Below are 16,165 nucleotides of genomic sequence, written 5' to 3' on the forward strand. Positions count from 1 at the left end.
GTACCCCAATTAAATGTCTTCATTTTTAAAAGTAGATATAATTATTCCATGATTTAATAAATGTATGTTCCTGCATACACGCTGATTAACATTATGAATTATTTTAAACTGTAAACTTGACCCATCAAACTCAGAGGGCGGGATCAGGGCTGTTTCCAAAAACTAATTATATATATGTAATTTAATTGAGACACATTTAATAAATTACTTTTGTATTTATTTCTAGTTTTACATGGTGACACATTTAATTATTTCATAAGTTATTTGTTATAATTTGGCATTCTCACTAAATGAAAACAAAGAGCACCAGAACAACAGCACAGGAGCTCCACAACAGGAGAGGTTGTGGTTCGGGGCCCCGGGGCCCCTCAGCGGGCCCTCCTGTTCCCCCCCTCCCCCACCGTTCCCTCCAGGGTGTCCGGGGCCCTGCTGGGTCTTTATCCGGCCATGCAGTAGTCTTACTTTGCCACACTGCCAGTCGCACAACGAGCCTTCATCGCTGCCAAACCTGACGTAACGTGTTGTTGCTGCTTTGACGTAACGTTTCTGCTTCTCGTGCCTCCGTAGTGGCGACCTGAGGCCCCGCCCCTTTCAGCTGAGAGGTGGGCGGAGCCACGCCCCCAGTGCGTAGCCGTTTAGCTGTGTGTTAGCTGCCGGTGCAGTGGCATCTTCTCTCTCATGTGCCTCTGGTTTCTGTCTGCTGTAACACTTTTTACTCGTTTTATGAATAGATGACGTGTTTATTTTTGCAATCTGAAGCTGTTTTGAGTTTTGACTGTAACTTGCACTAATTGATCCTCTTCTATGTCCCATAAAGGTTCTGATGAATGTTAGCTAAAGCTAATTATAGGTCATAAATGTATATGGTTAAATAACAGATTGGTCTATGTGTTTAGTCATAATAAAATGGTTTAATATGGAAATTTGGCTGTTTATGTTTGATTTTAAGAGGAATGATTCTGTTTTCACGCCTCAGCCAGAACTCATTAATCTTTAAGCTTTAAAAGAAAAAGTTAACATCTTCAGAGGAACAGACCTTTGAATCTTTAATCTTTCAGGTAAATAATGCAGTGTGTCTCTCTCCTCTGATTTGTCTTATTCCAGTTTTCTTATTTGTTTTATTTCTAATTTTCGAGGGTGGTGGGGGAAGAGGTTCACTTTTTGAATGATTTTTTTTTCTGTTAGTTTTGTTCCATTTTTATCCTGATTTCTATCTTAGTTTTATTCATGTTTTATTCTGTTTCTGTTCTTACTTATTTTCATTTTTTTCTCACCTGATATTTCAAAACCAGTGATTTTAAAAAAAAAATAAAAAGTCGGAGTGAGCCCTCCTGACTCTCTGCTGCCCCCTGTGGTGAACCTGGTAATTGGAGTGAGACCTCCTGACTCTCTGCTGCCCCCTGTGGTGAACCTGGGAACCGGGGGGAATTTCCAGTGGGGAAGGAACTCCACTCTCTTTTTTCTCGGTGTCACCTGGAGGTTTCAGCTTTGTCGAAGCAGGACTGGATGAAATATTTGGGCTCTCCACGCAGTGATGGTGTCCCGAAGCTGAGCCCGGTCTGCTCGTGGGTCTGCGGGTTCTGCGTGGGGAGGAAATAATGACGGACATGAGTGAACTGAAGTGAAGCGGAACGAGCCCCAACTGTCACACTTCAAACTGACTTCCACCTGAGCGAGCTGACCAGGTAACATCATGCTTACTACACATTAACCACTGAGAGCATAGCCGCTGGGTCCGAACCTGGTGTCAGAACCGCGCCTTGGACCGGACCGGACCGGTACAGCTCAGTTCGCTTTGTTGTTCTGCTTACTTCCTTATTAGCCAGGTAACTTTTTAACTCAGCACCATTTGGTTGTTTTATTAAAACCCTGAATATAGTCATAAGGATTAAAGCCACTGTATCTAAAATCTTTAAAATCTTTGTTATCTAACATTTAATTCGGCTCCTTTTTTACTAAAATTAACTTTTATTTTAGCTTCAACTTAAAACTCTTAGAGTCGCTCAACTGTGTCTTTTTCCTGGTGACAGATGAATTTGAGAGATATGACAAAAAAAAAAAAAAAAAATCCAACATTACGAAAGCCGTATTAATTATTACTTTATTTCATTTGGGTTTAATATAAGAATATCCCGAATTTAATATTTTTAAGCTGGAATCTGGAGGTTTCTTAAATTAGGAGGATTTTAAATAGAGTTTGGTGGAAACCTCCGAGGCTCGCTCCCGGAGCAGCGGGGACAGGTAGCGGTTAGCCGTTCCGGCATGACGGAGAGACACTCGGCCAGGCTGGAGCTCCAGCACCGCTTCTCCCGCCGTGGAGATACAGCCTCCATGTCCGTGTTTCACTTTATCAGTGGTCACTTCCACGAAGGAAACAGCAGCACTAGTCCCACGACTGGGTAGTTAGCTGTTAGCAACCCACACGGATGCGCGTTCACGCCACGGGGTAAACGCAGCGGGGGCGCGCTCTGCTAAGCTGCACCATGTATCAGAAGAATCAAAGATCAATCAATATTATTGGCTTTTGATCATAAAAATAGGAGAACAGCACCACCAGTTACCAGATATGATGATGCTATCGTGTTTAATGCTTTTATTCGCTAATTGGTTTTTTATTTACATAAATTAAAAGTTAAACATATCAGAAAAGCCTTTTAAAAAGTCTGAAGTTTTTTCTCAAGTTTATCAACAATTAGTTACTGCGAGTTTCTGCTCAGAATATGGTTGAAATCCAAAAGATTTGATATTTAAATTATTCATGTTAATTCATATTTGCTCCTCTTGTTATATTTAGGATTTAATTTGAACACACTTTTAAAATGTAGATGTTATATTTCATTGTTCTGATGATTGTTTTTTTTAGGCCCTGCTGACTTCTCCTGCAGGAATCTGTGTTGGGTTTTCTGCTTAATATTTTTCTCACTTGTGCAGCATTTTGAACTCAGTTTGAAAAACAAGTAAAATTAACAAATTTAAATATTAAATATTTCTAACTATCTATTGGAAATGGTTTAATAACTTTCCAGTAAGAGTTGTTTTGTTTTGGGCAATTAAAGTTTGGATGATGACACTAAAGAAAATTTGCTTCTACTAAAAATAAAAATGAGGCTGAAGATTTTAGTCCTAACCAGGAAATTTCTGCCTGGTAATAAAATGATTTATAATTAGACTCAGTAAACAAGACAGGAAGCTGCAGATAAATCACGACTTTAAAACAGAAAACAGTAAAGAAACAGGAATGTCTTCAAACTCTTATTCATATGGCTTAGCTGCTCAGCTTCATCATGTCGACAGAGATGTGTTTGATTTTGGTTCTGATTTTAAATCCTAAATGTGTGATTTCTGCAGACAAGATGGCTGCTGACGAGAACTACCTGCACCCCTCCAGCCAGGTGAGCTCACCTGCCGCTCGCTGCTGCACGATGAGTGGCAGAAACTCAAATCGAACTTACATCAGAAATCTTGTTTGAATGGAAAAAAACCAACACATCAGTACAAGAAATAAAGATTTATTAATTCTTTTGTATCCTGTCAGACATTAGGGGAAATATTTCCTTTTTCTTGCTGATATGACTGATCTAAACGTTTGGGCCGGTATTGACGTTGTTACCGATATTTTCTGCTTCTCTGGTTGAAATCCATCCATTCCTGCGTTTTGAGCTGCAGCAGAAACTGCTTAGAAAGCAGAAATTTAGGTCGTTTCTGTCTGATCCGAGGTCGCAGTCGTACCTGTGCTGCTCCTGTCGTATGATTGGACCAGGAGCCGGGAGGAAACACCGTTCCTCTCCTGAACGCAGAACTGGACGGATTTTACAGTATCAAACTCAGAATATCTTAGTTTCTGCCCGGAATAAAAAATGTTCATTCAGCAAGCTGAGTTTGCTGTGAGACTGATCTAGGTGCACAGATCTATGTGAATGGACGATGATTTGATTTGTGTTTGAATCTCACTCAGCCTGCTCTCGGCTCGCGCAGCTGTTTCCCTGCTCAGCAGTCTTTAGCTGAAGACGATTTCTCTCATATTTTCGTCTTTTTTCACCTCCAGAACTCTTCATGTGCTGAAATAAACATCCTGGAAAATAAAAGTTGAGTTCTAGGTGAACAAACCCAAACTTTCACTTTTATTTTACAGTTTCTAAATGCGGTTGTGAATTTTTTGCAGTGCTGTGTAATTTGCATTAGTAGCTCATCTGAGTTGATTCTGAACTTCCACAGGATTTTATTAACATTGGAAACTTTAACTGTGAAAGTTTGGTTTAGTTCACCAGGACTTGAAATGACAGCTTTTCCTTCCTGTAATCTTTATTCCAACAAATAAAGATTTGTGCAGGTGAAATCTTGAAAAAATAAAAGTCTTTGGATTTCAAATGAATCTACAAACAATAAAATAAAATAAAAAATTGTCCATCAAGTTTTCATTGCTTAGCTGAATATTGTCAGGCTACAGAATCCCAGTTTATGTTGTTATGTTTTCCTCCCATTGTGGTTGTGGAGGGATAATCTGATTGGATTAAAAATCCCCGTCTGTGATTGGCTACTGGTTCGGTTCATTAGCATACAGCTAACGCAGCGAGTTCAGAGCACAAAACTCACCCCAGCAGAACCCGGAGCGGTTCTGGTCCAGACGGTCCAGCAGAACCGCTCCGGGTTCTGTTGCAGCTCCAGAACCCCCAGCGGTTCTGTCGGACCTCAGCTGGGTCTCGTTGCAGATGTTCGACACCATGATCGATCCGTCGTACCTGGGGTATTCCCACTTCGACCCGATGCCTCAGATGACGGCTCTGCAGTCAGGTGAGACTCCGCCATCTACCGGGTCAGAACCAGTACCGACTGGCTCCTCCCCTCTGACTGTGTCTGATTGGTTCTCGCTAAGCCCCACCCACCAGAGGGGCGTGCGGGTTTCGGTTCTTCTGTCTGCCCCAGTCAGTTCTGTTGGTTTCTCTCTAACTGTTCAGCTTGAACCGGATCAGAACCGATCTACTGGATCGTGTTCTGGTTTATTGGATCAGAACCGTTTTCTGGTTGATTTTTATTTTTGCAAATTAAAATTTTTCCTATAAGCGACTTCCTGTTATTTATCCAGAAAACGTCTTAAATATTAACTTTAATATTTTAAAACTGGAACAGAAGGAAAAACACTTTTTATTATATTTATATAATATTATATTTATATTTATTATTTAAAATTATTAAACTGTATAATGATTTTTTTTATATTTGTAATTTTTTGTTTGTTTTTTAAGATTAGTTGTCATTTAAATTCAATTTAAAATATTGTCACTTTTTGGTACGTAAAACTTTTTATATAAACTTAAATTGTTTTATTGTGTGTATAAAGGATTTTATATTTCTATTATTTTCTTCAATTATGATGATTTAATACATTTATCGTTTACATTATTTTATATTTCTCTATTTGACACATTTTAGTATTTATTTTTACTTTAATGATAGTTTTCTAAGAATTTAACGATATTTTGTTTTAATAATAAATATTTAGTTTTTAACATAAAAAAGCCTATTATTTTCTCTGTGTTAATTTTAATTTAAATTAAATTATTTAAATGCAGTCCAGGGGTCATGTGACCTCAGCTGTCAGCCAATCAGGCCGTGTTTCCTGCTGGGCAGGAAGTGATGCGATCCGTGTCCGTCGTGTTCATGCTGCTGTTTTTACAGCTCAGCCTGGAAGTGAAATGAAAAATAAAATCAGGTTTATGGTTTAAAAACTCCTCAGATTTCCAGTTTGACAGGAAGTGTCTGCTCAGCATGATGCTGCCACCGCTGAAACAGGCAGAAGATCCCGACTGGGTCTGAAGTTTCTGCTGCAGCAGGAAGCTGGCAGAGTTTCTGTCTGGAGAACGAAATGATTGGAGGAAACTGGCGGCGGCAAAACGAAAGACAAGTTTCATGACGAGGCGGCGGCGGCGCGCTGCGCTCTCACTTCCTGTTTCTGGTTTCAGCTGAAGCTCTGAAGGCTTCCAGGCTGATGATGATGATGACTCTAATTATTCATCATATAAATAACTAGATTAGTAATTAACGATAGGTTAAATAATAAACGTTAGATTAATTTATTAATTTCTATGTTATTTATTTATCTGTTTGTTTTATAAATAGATAAATAAACAGATGAAGACAGAAACAGAAAACTTTCTTTTTGTTTTCTGCTCTAAATATTTAAAACTTCCAGTTATCGTCTAAAATGTTGAAATTATTAATAAAAACTTTGATTGGTTGTGTGTTTCAGTGGACGGACCATTCCTGCAGATCCTGGAGCAGCCCAAACAGGTGAGCAGCCCACCTGGACAGGAAGTCCTCTCACCTGGACAGGAAGTCCTCTCACCTGGACAGGAAGTCCACTCACCTGGACAGGAAGTCCACTCGGTTTCTCCTCTGATCATTGAAGCTGCCTGATCTTTAATCAGATTATTCTGATTTTATTCTATAGAGATTAGGATGGTCAGGTGTGTTAGCACGATGCTAGCAGTGACCTCAGCTGCTGCTCCACCTGAGAGGGGTCAAAGGTCAGCTCCATCAGTCTCCAGTAAATAATATGTATTTATTATAAAAATAAATACATAGGAAAATAAGATTTTATGTAATTTAATGAAAATAACATTTAATATTTCAATTAAAAAGTACAAAAAATTAAAAGCATTTAATTTAAATAAAAATAATAAATCAGAAATTAAAGAAAAGGAAATAATTTTACATTAAAGCTTACAAATTAAAGTAACATTTTCAAAGTTATTGAACATAAGTACAAATAAATAAAAATAAAAGAATGAAAAACAAAAATCAAAGAAATTAAAATAAATGTTTATAATTAGAAACAAATTTTTAATAAAAAAAATTACATAAAAAATTCCAAGAGGAAAACATCTCAGACATCACGAGGTCAAAGGTCAGAGCATGAAGAAATGTCCAGAAACTCCAGAGCTGTAGCTCAGACTCTATGGGCCTCAGGCTAAAGGTTAAAGGTCATGACCCTGAGCCAGGCCGGCTGCTTGGAAGGGCTGAAGGAGAAAACCTCCTCTCTCTAGAAACAAGATGGCGGCCGGACTGAGGTTAGCAAGACGAGCGAGGTCAAGGTTGTCCCGCAGCCAGGACGACCTTGACCTCTGACCTCTGCTGTAATCTGAGATAATCTGAGATGTTGTGTTTGTGTTTCTGCAGCGCGGCTTCAGGTTCCGCTACGGCTGCGAAGGTCCGTCGCACGGCGGCCTGCCGGGAGCCTCCAGCGAGAAGAACAGGAAGACGTACCCGACGGTGAAGGTAACGCTTCCTGTTTGGGCGGCGGCTGGCAGAGGAAACGCTTCCTGAGAGCAAAGCGCTGCAGCGGCTCTGCGGTTCAGAGCTCTGCTCTCTGCTCCGCACTGCAGATTCATAAAGAAAATACCAGAAATAATAACAAAATATTCAGACAATAAACAGAAGCTAAATGTGCTAGAGAACAGATTAGCTTGATTTATGACTAGAGTTTTTTCTGAAAGTTTGTTGCTAGCGGGTCTGAAAAGGCGCTAAATGTAGCTACATCGATGCTAAGTTAGCAGCGTCCAGGCCACACCCCCTCCCTCACCCCTTCTCCTGGCATGGGGGGGCCAGATTGGATCCAGATTTCTGGATGTTTTTCCGTTTGGAGCTTCTGGTTCTGGTAAACATGTGAAACAACAACAGTTTTTTAGTGTTTCCAGAATCTGTGTCATTTGAAGGTTCTGAACCCGTTTCCTGGGATGGATCTTCTTCCTGCTGTTCCTGCAGGTGCAGGCTTTTATTTTTAAAACCCTGCATGTTGGTGGCGCTGTAGATGAAAGCTGGACTCTGGTTCCCCATCCTCTGGTTGTGTTTTGGACGGAAAGTCAAACCAACCAAACCCTCTGAGCAACCTGTTCCCCTCCTGTCCTGTGGGGGCGCTGCACCTAGAACCACTGAAGGAAATGACACAAAAACCTCTGAAGACACTGAGAGCAACTTCCTTCTTCACCAGATGGAAACAAGATGGAGGCGTCAGATTTTAGCGGTTGGAGGATTTCTCTTTAGGCTAAAGACCAGGAGCCATTTCTGCTGCTAGCGCTAGGCTAGCACGTTAGCTTTGGTTGGATTTACCCAGAAAGCCCTGCACTGTAGTCCACTTCCTATTTTTGGAGCAGTCTCCGGTCCACTTGGCGTTCACATATGCAGAGTGTCTTCAGTCAGAGGCGTCTTCATACCGCTGAAAGACAGACCTCTACAGGAGATCCTCAGTGTCAGTTAAAGCAAAGATTAACTTTCTTTTGGGATTAAAGAAGCATTTCTGGATTGAGATGAGGTGTTCCTGTTTGTGTTGCCATGGTAATGTTTCTTATTCTCTGTTAATCCGTGGAAACTTTTCTGTCAAATTAGTGAAAAAACGTGAAGTTTTTAAAAGCAGTCGATGAAGAACGAACTGGATCCCGGGACTGGTCCCGCCTCCAGCATTCAGAACCTAACGGGCCTGGACCTGTTCACACACACACACACACACACACACACACACACACACACACACACACACACCTCTGCATGTTTCATGTCTGTTGGGAATTTCCTCCTCGCGACACCCACAGCTAATTACAAGGAAGCGCCGCTGCGTCACAGACAGGAAAGGTGCAAAGTTTCAGCTCGGAGATGAAAGCGTGGCGTTGGCGCCGGCGCCCACTCAGGCCCAGAAACACAGTTAACCCTTCACTAGCGTGCTGCTTTGGGTCAAAACAGCCAATGAGCTGATCGTCAGAACTGCTCAGTCAACAGAATGAAACGGGACAAAACTTAAAGTCACAGTTCAGTTTCAGCCGAGGTGATGCTGAGTCCGTAACCATGACGACGCAGCCTCTGGATGTTAATAACGTTCTGGTACCTGATCTCATGGTTTTCACCATTGAAGCTGCCTGTTTACAGATGTGCAATGCATCATGGGATTTCAATCTCTGGAAAGGTTCACGCCTTCACTCCCATCCCACTGGTGGGATCCATTCCTGGCCCGGTTTGGCTCTCCCGGGTCAGAAACAGAGGAAAGCATCAAAGGTCTGATCAGATGAACCTCTCCATCTGAATGACCTTTGACCCCTTCAGTAGAGCTGATCTCAATCTTTGAACCCGTTCAGGAGCCAAAGAGGAGCGCAATGCTTCGATTCCCATTTATTTTATGCAAAAACAGAGATGTATGCTAAGCTAGTTTACAAAACAAAAGCGTAAAAAACTATAAAAACGATTAAAAGACAATAGATTACAGAACTTAAAGGAGCTGAAATAGTGAAAGTTTGGGGTAAATCAGTGAAGGATAGCATGTTGGCATCACACAGCAGTCAAATGCGAAACAAATCCAACTTTTTTGTTCCGATCTTTTCACCCAAATAAACTCCGATCTGTTCCACTTCCAAATGTGGAACCAAATCTGAGTTTTCAAAGCGTCTGCAGTCTGAACGGTTTGATAGCAGAAATACGACTATGTAGCGACGCAGAAACTTTTATTACCAAATTAACTAAAAGATTTCACCAACCGTAGATCTGTTCATTCAGCCGAACATGTTGGAGAAAGAAAATGCTGCCAAAGCCTGAAGGAATACGTCGCATAAAGAAGGCCTCAACACAGCTAGCGAGTTAGCTAACGTTAGCAAGTTAGCTAATATCAGGTCAAGTCAAAGTTCATTTTGGTAGCACATTTCCAATAGCCTCAGCTGACCACAGCGCTCCACAACAAACACAGCATGACAGGTAGATAAGTGATAAAACAGAAATAAAATTTCATTTAGTAAAAATAATCAGACAAATATGAAATTGGCAGACATACCAAAAGCTAATAGTGTGAATAAAAGAAAAACAATGTAGAATTTTGGCTGCAGCGATTTGTTTCCATCCTTTTCCTTTTCTCCTTTAGCTGGTGTTGAATGGCTGAGAGAATAGATGAAAATAGATGTTAGCAAGTTAGCTAATGCTAGCAAGTTAGCTTATGCCAGCAAGTTAGCTAATGTTAGAACGACACTGAATGCATTTGGATTATTTGTTCCCCAGGACAAGAATAATGCAGGACTGTTTATGTAATAATAATCAATGTTTTTCTTGAATAGTATTGTTTTATTATTATTATTATTATTATTATTTATCATATTTATTTATTATTATAGTATCGTTGCATTTTGTCCATGTTGCGTCAGAATTCAGCAGCAGAAAAAGACAGACGGTGAATCTAAACGTCTGAAAATGACAATAATGAACTGATGAAAGCAGTCAGTGAACGCATCACACCCCAGCCCACCAGTCCTGGTCCGACTCCACATCCCAACAGAACCGGGTCAGAAGCTCCAGTCTGTGGTTCTGTTAGCTTCCTGATGATCTGGTTACCAGGAACAGCTTTCAAACCAGCAGAACCTAATTTTCGGACCCGCGGTTTGATTCTGGTTCTGACCTGGGCGTGAAACGAAGCTGTACTGCAGCATCCAGACAGATTTCCTCAGAAACGCAGCAGCTGCTGCTGCATGCTGGTGTTCTGGGTTTGGAGGGGGTGAGACACTGCTGCTTTCAGATTTGCCTTTATTTCAGTTTTAGTTTTATTTTTTTAGCAGAATTTAAGCTGTTTTCTGCGTTTCTCATGCGGAGACAGCGGCCTGCTGCAGCTGTCGGGTAGCTGCAGCGCAGCAGCAGCCAGGAAACCCTCAAACTGCAGCTCTCGCTCTGATTCTAGGAACTGCGTTCATCTGCTGCGACACGTCGAGTGGCCGACAGAACCAGGAAGAGGAAGTGGGCTTTTTTATTGCAACAGTTGCAGCCAAATATCTGCAGTGGCACGGCTGGCTGTCACACAAACTGAAGGAACAGGAAGAGTTTGTTCTCACGTTTCAGTTAAACAGAGATAACATGAAAATGAACATCTGGAAGCAAACACTAGTAAAACGGCTAACAGCAGATTCAGCTTCAGTTCAGATTCATGTTCAGACGAACAGGACCAATCAGAGCACAGGCCCAATCAGAGCACAGGCCCAATCAGAGCACAGGCCCCGCTGCCCCTGGTCTGTTTGTGTTAAATGTTTCAGTCACGTTTTGCCTAGTGAGAAACAATTCAAACTTCTTTTCAGTAAATAAGACCTCAGGCCGCCTTCTCATTTGCTGAAATGCAGATAAAATGATGGAGCCCTGAGGAACTCCAGAGGTTATGAAGAAATTCACAACACAATCTCACACTGCAGCTTCTTACTGTAAAAATCTTTCAAGTGTGCCCAAAGGCTTTAAAACTGGCATGCTAACCTCTCAGGTCGAATGTTTTTATATTTCCCATCAGACACTTCAGTTTCAGGAGGATGGTATTTTTCAAGATGGCTGCCGTTTTGAGCCATCAAAATGGCAGTTATGATAATGACTAATTACTAATTATTATCATAAAATGTTCCCATAAATGTTTGATGATTTGGATGAACTTTATGTCTCATCATGTTTTCTACTTTGTTCAACTCTAAAGTGATAAAATGTTCAGACTCTGAGGACTTTGCTGCTAGCGAGTCTCACAGCAGGAAGGAGATGAAGATGAGAGCCTGGTGTCTTCATAGTTAGCATTAGCTTCTTCTAATTGTTTTGTGTTTATTGTTAGCATAGCTAAGATTCTTGTTTAGCGTTATTGAACCAAATGTTTTCGTTAGCTGTGCCACCACTGGCAAGAACTACAGCTGATTACTTTCCATTACAACCAGGGCGGCCATTTTAAAAAATGTCAAGGAATTCTACATGATTTCTTTGGTTCAAAATGAGTAGGTGATGATTAGACACCAAGCATATCTAGAAGGTGATTCTAGAGCAGAAATCCATTTTAATGGCAACCTGTTTGTTTTCTGACTGACCTTCAGTCTGACTCCAGAAAACCTGCTGATCGTCTGACAGACGGTTGGAGATGGTCAGGTTTGTTTTCAGCCTGAATCCATCGCTTCACCGATCTCTGATGTTGGTGGAGGTGAGAAGTTTCAGTGAGTCATTTATACCAGGAGAAAGTTTCTCTGAACCACCACAGAGAGTCTGAATGTGTGTGACTCATCTGTGGAGTCCAGAATGAGATCACAAAACTCATTCTGTCTGATTTCACCAAACATTTTCACTCTCAGCTTCATCCACCTCATCTTTTCTGTTTTCCTCAGCTGGCCTGTGCTAACGGGCCTGCGCTAACGGCAGCATTCTGCTGTGGGTTTCAGATCTGTAACTACCAGGGTCAGGCCCGGGTCGTGGTCCAGCTGGTGACAGCGCTGACCCAGCTGCCGCAGCTTCACGCTCACAGCCTGGTGGGGAAGCAGTGCGATAAAGGCATCTGCATCGCTGACCTGCAGTCCAAAGACTCCACCATCAGGTAGGAATCATGCACGTTTCATTTAAATGAGTGTTTAATGTTATTCAGTTTAACCCAAAGTTTGTCTGGAGATGTTTAAATCTACATAAATGTTCAACTGACACCAGATATTTTCTGGTCACATGACCTTTAGTCTGACTATGAGACTCATTGTGCTTTTAAATCAGTTTTGGTGAATATAAAGCTGAACTGCACTGGTTATTGCAGCTCCACAGGTTTCCCTTTGACCTCTGACCTGAGGTTTGTCTGACAGCAACTTGTTTTGGTGCCAGTTCTTTAAAAGCAAACCAGGTCGCAGACTGAGCCAGTCCTGCCCCTTCAGTCATTTTTGTAGTTTGGTAGCAGAGGTGTGATTATCCAGTGACGCAGAATCGTTTTATTCCCAAACTTATTAAAAGATGTCAGTAGCGAGTTAGCTAACGCTAGCACCAGAAAGTCCCAGAATGCATTTGGATCATTTGTTCCTCTAGTCAAAACAATGCAGGTCTGTTTATGTGGTGTTGCTATTCAAAACGTTCGTTTTGTGTGCTAGCTAACAGCTATAGCACTGTGTGCTAGCACACAGTGCTATAGCTAACATCAGCAGAAAGCTAGCAAAACAACTTCCAGGACTTCCAACTCATTAAATTCATGTCTGAAATAAAGCTTGCTCTGCTGAAACATTTGACTTTGGTTTCCTAACTTGGACTACAACATCGCTGCGAGAAATAAAAATGGAGGCTTTCCAAACTTAATTAGCCAGAAGTTCATGACCTTGTTTAGTAAATACTGTGATGTAAAAGTTGAGAATATCAGGGAACAGAAAAACCTGAACAGATTGATGGAGACACGTGGAAACTGAATCTGCTCTCTTAGAGACTCCAGATACACGACGAAATGTATTAAAGGATAAAAAGTGGAATTTCCTGACTTGTCCCCTTCAAAACAAAAGCCCAGGTAATGATGGATTTGTGAGATTGGTTACAACATCTGAGTTAAATGGAGGACTACCTCAAACTCTGCTTCCTGGTGTGGCATCATGGAGAATCGGTCAGCCCAGTTCTGGATCTGGTTCCGCTCTGTGTGGGTCCGACCAGCAGAACCTGACCTGCTTCTGGCTTCCTGCAGTTTTCCCAACCTGGGGATCCTCCATGTGACCAAGAAGAACGTGGCGAAGACGCTGGAGGAGCGGATGGTGGAGGCCTTCAGGATGGGCTACAACTGCGGGGTCGCCATCCACCCGGAGGTCGACGCGCTGCAGGGGGAGGTCCGGGTCCCGCGGGAGCTCAGCGGTCAGTGGTTCCGATCCGATCCCGCCTCTCCTCAGTAACAAGCAGCTGCTGGTTCTGGTTCTGATCAGCAGCCGCTTGTAGAATTACACTGTAAAACATTGACAGTAATATTTTAGTTTATTTAGTCTGTCATGGGGGAAATGTTCACCTCGTGCTCTCATAATGTCATAAATATTTAGCTCCACTTTAAATGTTTAGCTAATATGCTAATCAGCTTGCCAATAAATGGAAGTGCCCTATCAAAATAAATTCAAATTCAGAAATACTTTATTGATCCCAAAGCAAAATGAAATTAAGGTTTAATTTAATTTCAAGTTAAATATTGATAAACCCAAAGCTCAGTATTTAGCTGATGTACTTTATAGTTTTTATTCTGAAAAATCTTTTCACCTTTAAATAATTAGTTTTGCTGTATTTAAATTTATTTTCAGCCGATGTTTTTACTGTTCTTGATTGCATGTTGCTGTAGATTCAGCTCCATGAACCAGATCCTGTGGATCGTAAATCACTTGTTTGTCCATGCTGGTTTGGGAGCCATGCAGATGTTTAGCTGTTGGCAAACATCAGAACCGTTTCCATGTTGTGTGCAGACCACCAGCGCAGCATGATCAGCAGCGCCGCAGCCTCTCAGGCCAAAGAGATGGACCTGAGCGTGGTGCGCCTCATGTTCACCGCCTTCCTGCCCGACAGCGACGGCGGCTTCTCCAGACGCCTGGAGCCCGTGGTGTCCGAGCCCATCTACGACAGCAGTCAGTGCAAACCTCTGGACTTCATTCATTACTAATGAATTACTAATTACTAATTAATGTGGCGCTCAGCTGCTGATTGGCTGCTGGCATTAACTTGGTTTCATCTGGAGAAACAACCGAAATGAAAAGGGGAAGTAAAGGAAGCCAAGCAGACGGAGCAGAGCCTGCTGCCGGCAGAGCTCCGCCTCCTTCCTGTCCGTCTGTCCTCCATCTTCCTGCTTCAGAGTCTGAGCGTCACTGAGGCTGCTCCTCTCTGTCCACCACTTCATCACTTAGCATTGCTCTCATAACAGAGTTCTGGTATAGTGATGAATAATTCTGACTCTTCTTCCTCCCTCAGAGGCTCCAAACGCCTCAAACCTGAAGATCGTCAGGATGGACCGGACCGCCGGCTGCGTGACGGGGGGAGAGGAGGTCTACCTGCTCTGTGACAAGGTCCAGAAAGGTGAGCAGGAGTCCAGCATGTGACAAGATCTGAGTCTGAGGTCCGCTAACGAGGCACCGCGGTTTGCTAACGAGGCAATGTGGGATTCTGGGTTTTCTCCTCTGATTTCCTGTGTCTCGTTCCGGCTGGAGGCGGGTTCCCCCTCCAGCCTCGGTTCGGGTCGGGTCTCGGTGCCCTCCAGGACCCTCCAGTGTGTTTGTGTGTGTTTCATGTTGTGTTTCTTGTGCGTAGATGACATCCAGGTGCGGTTCTACGAGGAGGACGACTCAGGCTTGACCTGGGAGGCTCTGGGCGATTTCTCCCCCACAGACGTCCACAGACAGGTCAGCGCTGATCCAGCTGCAGCCGGGAGGCGCTGCAGTCGTTACACCGCTTTCATGCTCTGTTCTTTTGTCAATGTGTTGCCATGACGACAGTTTGCCATCGTCTTCAAGACCCCGAAGTATCGAGACCAAAACCTGCAGAAGCCAACGTCTGTCTTCGTCCAGCTAAAGAGGAAATCCGACAACGAGACCAGCGAGCCCAAACCATTCACCTACCATCCGCAGATCATAGGTAGACACCTGCACCCACCCACAGCGTAGCTACGTCCTCTGGCCCCGCCCACAGCGTAGCTACATCCTCTGGCTCCGCCCACAGCGTAGCTACTCTGGCCCCGCCCACAACATAGCTACACCATTTGGGCCCGCCCACAGCGTAGCTACACCATTTGGGCCCGCCCACAGCGTAGGCTACGTCCTCTGGCTCCGCCACAGCGTAGCTACTCTGGCTCCGCCCACAGCGTAGCTACGCCCTTTGGGCCCGCCCACAGCGTAGCTACACCATTTGGGCCCGTCCACAGCGTAGCTACACCATTTGGGCCCGCCCACAGCGTAGCTACGTCCTCTGGCCCCGCCCACACCGTAGCTATGTCCTCTGGCCCCGCCCACAGCGTAGCTACATCCTCTGGCTCCGCCCACAGCGTAGCTACTCTGGCCCCGCCCACAACGTAGCTACACCATTTGGGCCCGCCCACAGCGTAGCCACGTCCTCTGGCTCCGCCCACAGCGTAGCTACTCTGGCTCCGCCCACAGCGTAGCTACGCCCTTTGGGCCTGCCCACAGCGTAGCTACACCATTTGGGCCCGCTCACAGCATAGCTACACCATTTGGGCCTGCCCACAGCGTAGCTACGTCCTCTGGCCCCGCCGACAGCGTAGCTACTCTGGCCCCGCCCACAGCGTAGCTACTCTGGCTCTGCCCACAGCGTAGCTACTCTGGCCCCGCCCACAGCGTAGCTACTCTGGCCCGGCCCACAGCGTAGCTACTCTGGCCCCGCCCACAGCGTAGCTACTCTGGCCCGGCCCACAGCGTAGCTA

The 16,165-nt window shown here is 43.6% G+C and overlaps 1 protein-coding gene across 1 annotated transcript in view; it reads left to right on the forward strand.

The window, feature by feature from the left end:
* The first annotated feature begins 1,374 nt into the window (after positions 1–1,374).
* Positions 1,375–16,165, forward strand: part of nfkb1 (nuclear factor of kappa light polypeptide gene enhancer in B-cells 1) — a 23,761-nt gene continuing 8,970 nt past the window's right edge. Inside the window, 11 exon segments of the mRNA XM_007542799.2 lie at positions 1,375–1,685; positions 3,349–3,392; positions 4,710–4,791; positions 6,248–6,288; positions 7,177–7,275; positions 12,192–12,343; positions 13,451–13,614; positions 14,205–14,363; positions 14,704–14,808; positions 15,040–15,131; positions 15,225–15,363. Of these exon segments, the coding sequence (XP_007542861.2) occupies positions 3,354–3,392; positions 4,710–4,791; positions 6,248–6,288; positions 7,177–7,275; positions 12,192–12,343; positions 13,451–13,614; positions 14,205–14,363; positions 14,704–14,808; positions 15,040–15,131; positions 15,225–15,363 (1,072 nt within the window). The 5' untranslated portion in view covers positions 1,375–1,685; positions 3,349–3,353.

This window comes from Poecilia formosa, unplaced genomic scaffold, assembly GCF_000485575.1.
Source record: "Poecilia formosa unplaced genomic scaffold, Poecilia_formosa-5.1.2 Scaffold730, whole genome shotgun sequence".
Taxonomy (NCBI): domain Eukaryota; kingdom Metazoa; phylum Chordata; class Actinopteri; order Cyprinodontiformes; family Poeciliidae; genus Poecilia; species Poecilia formosa.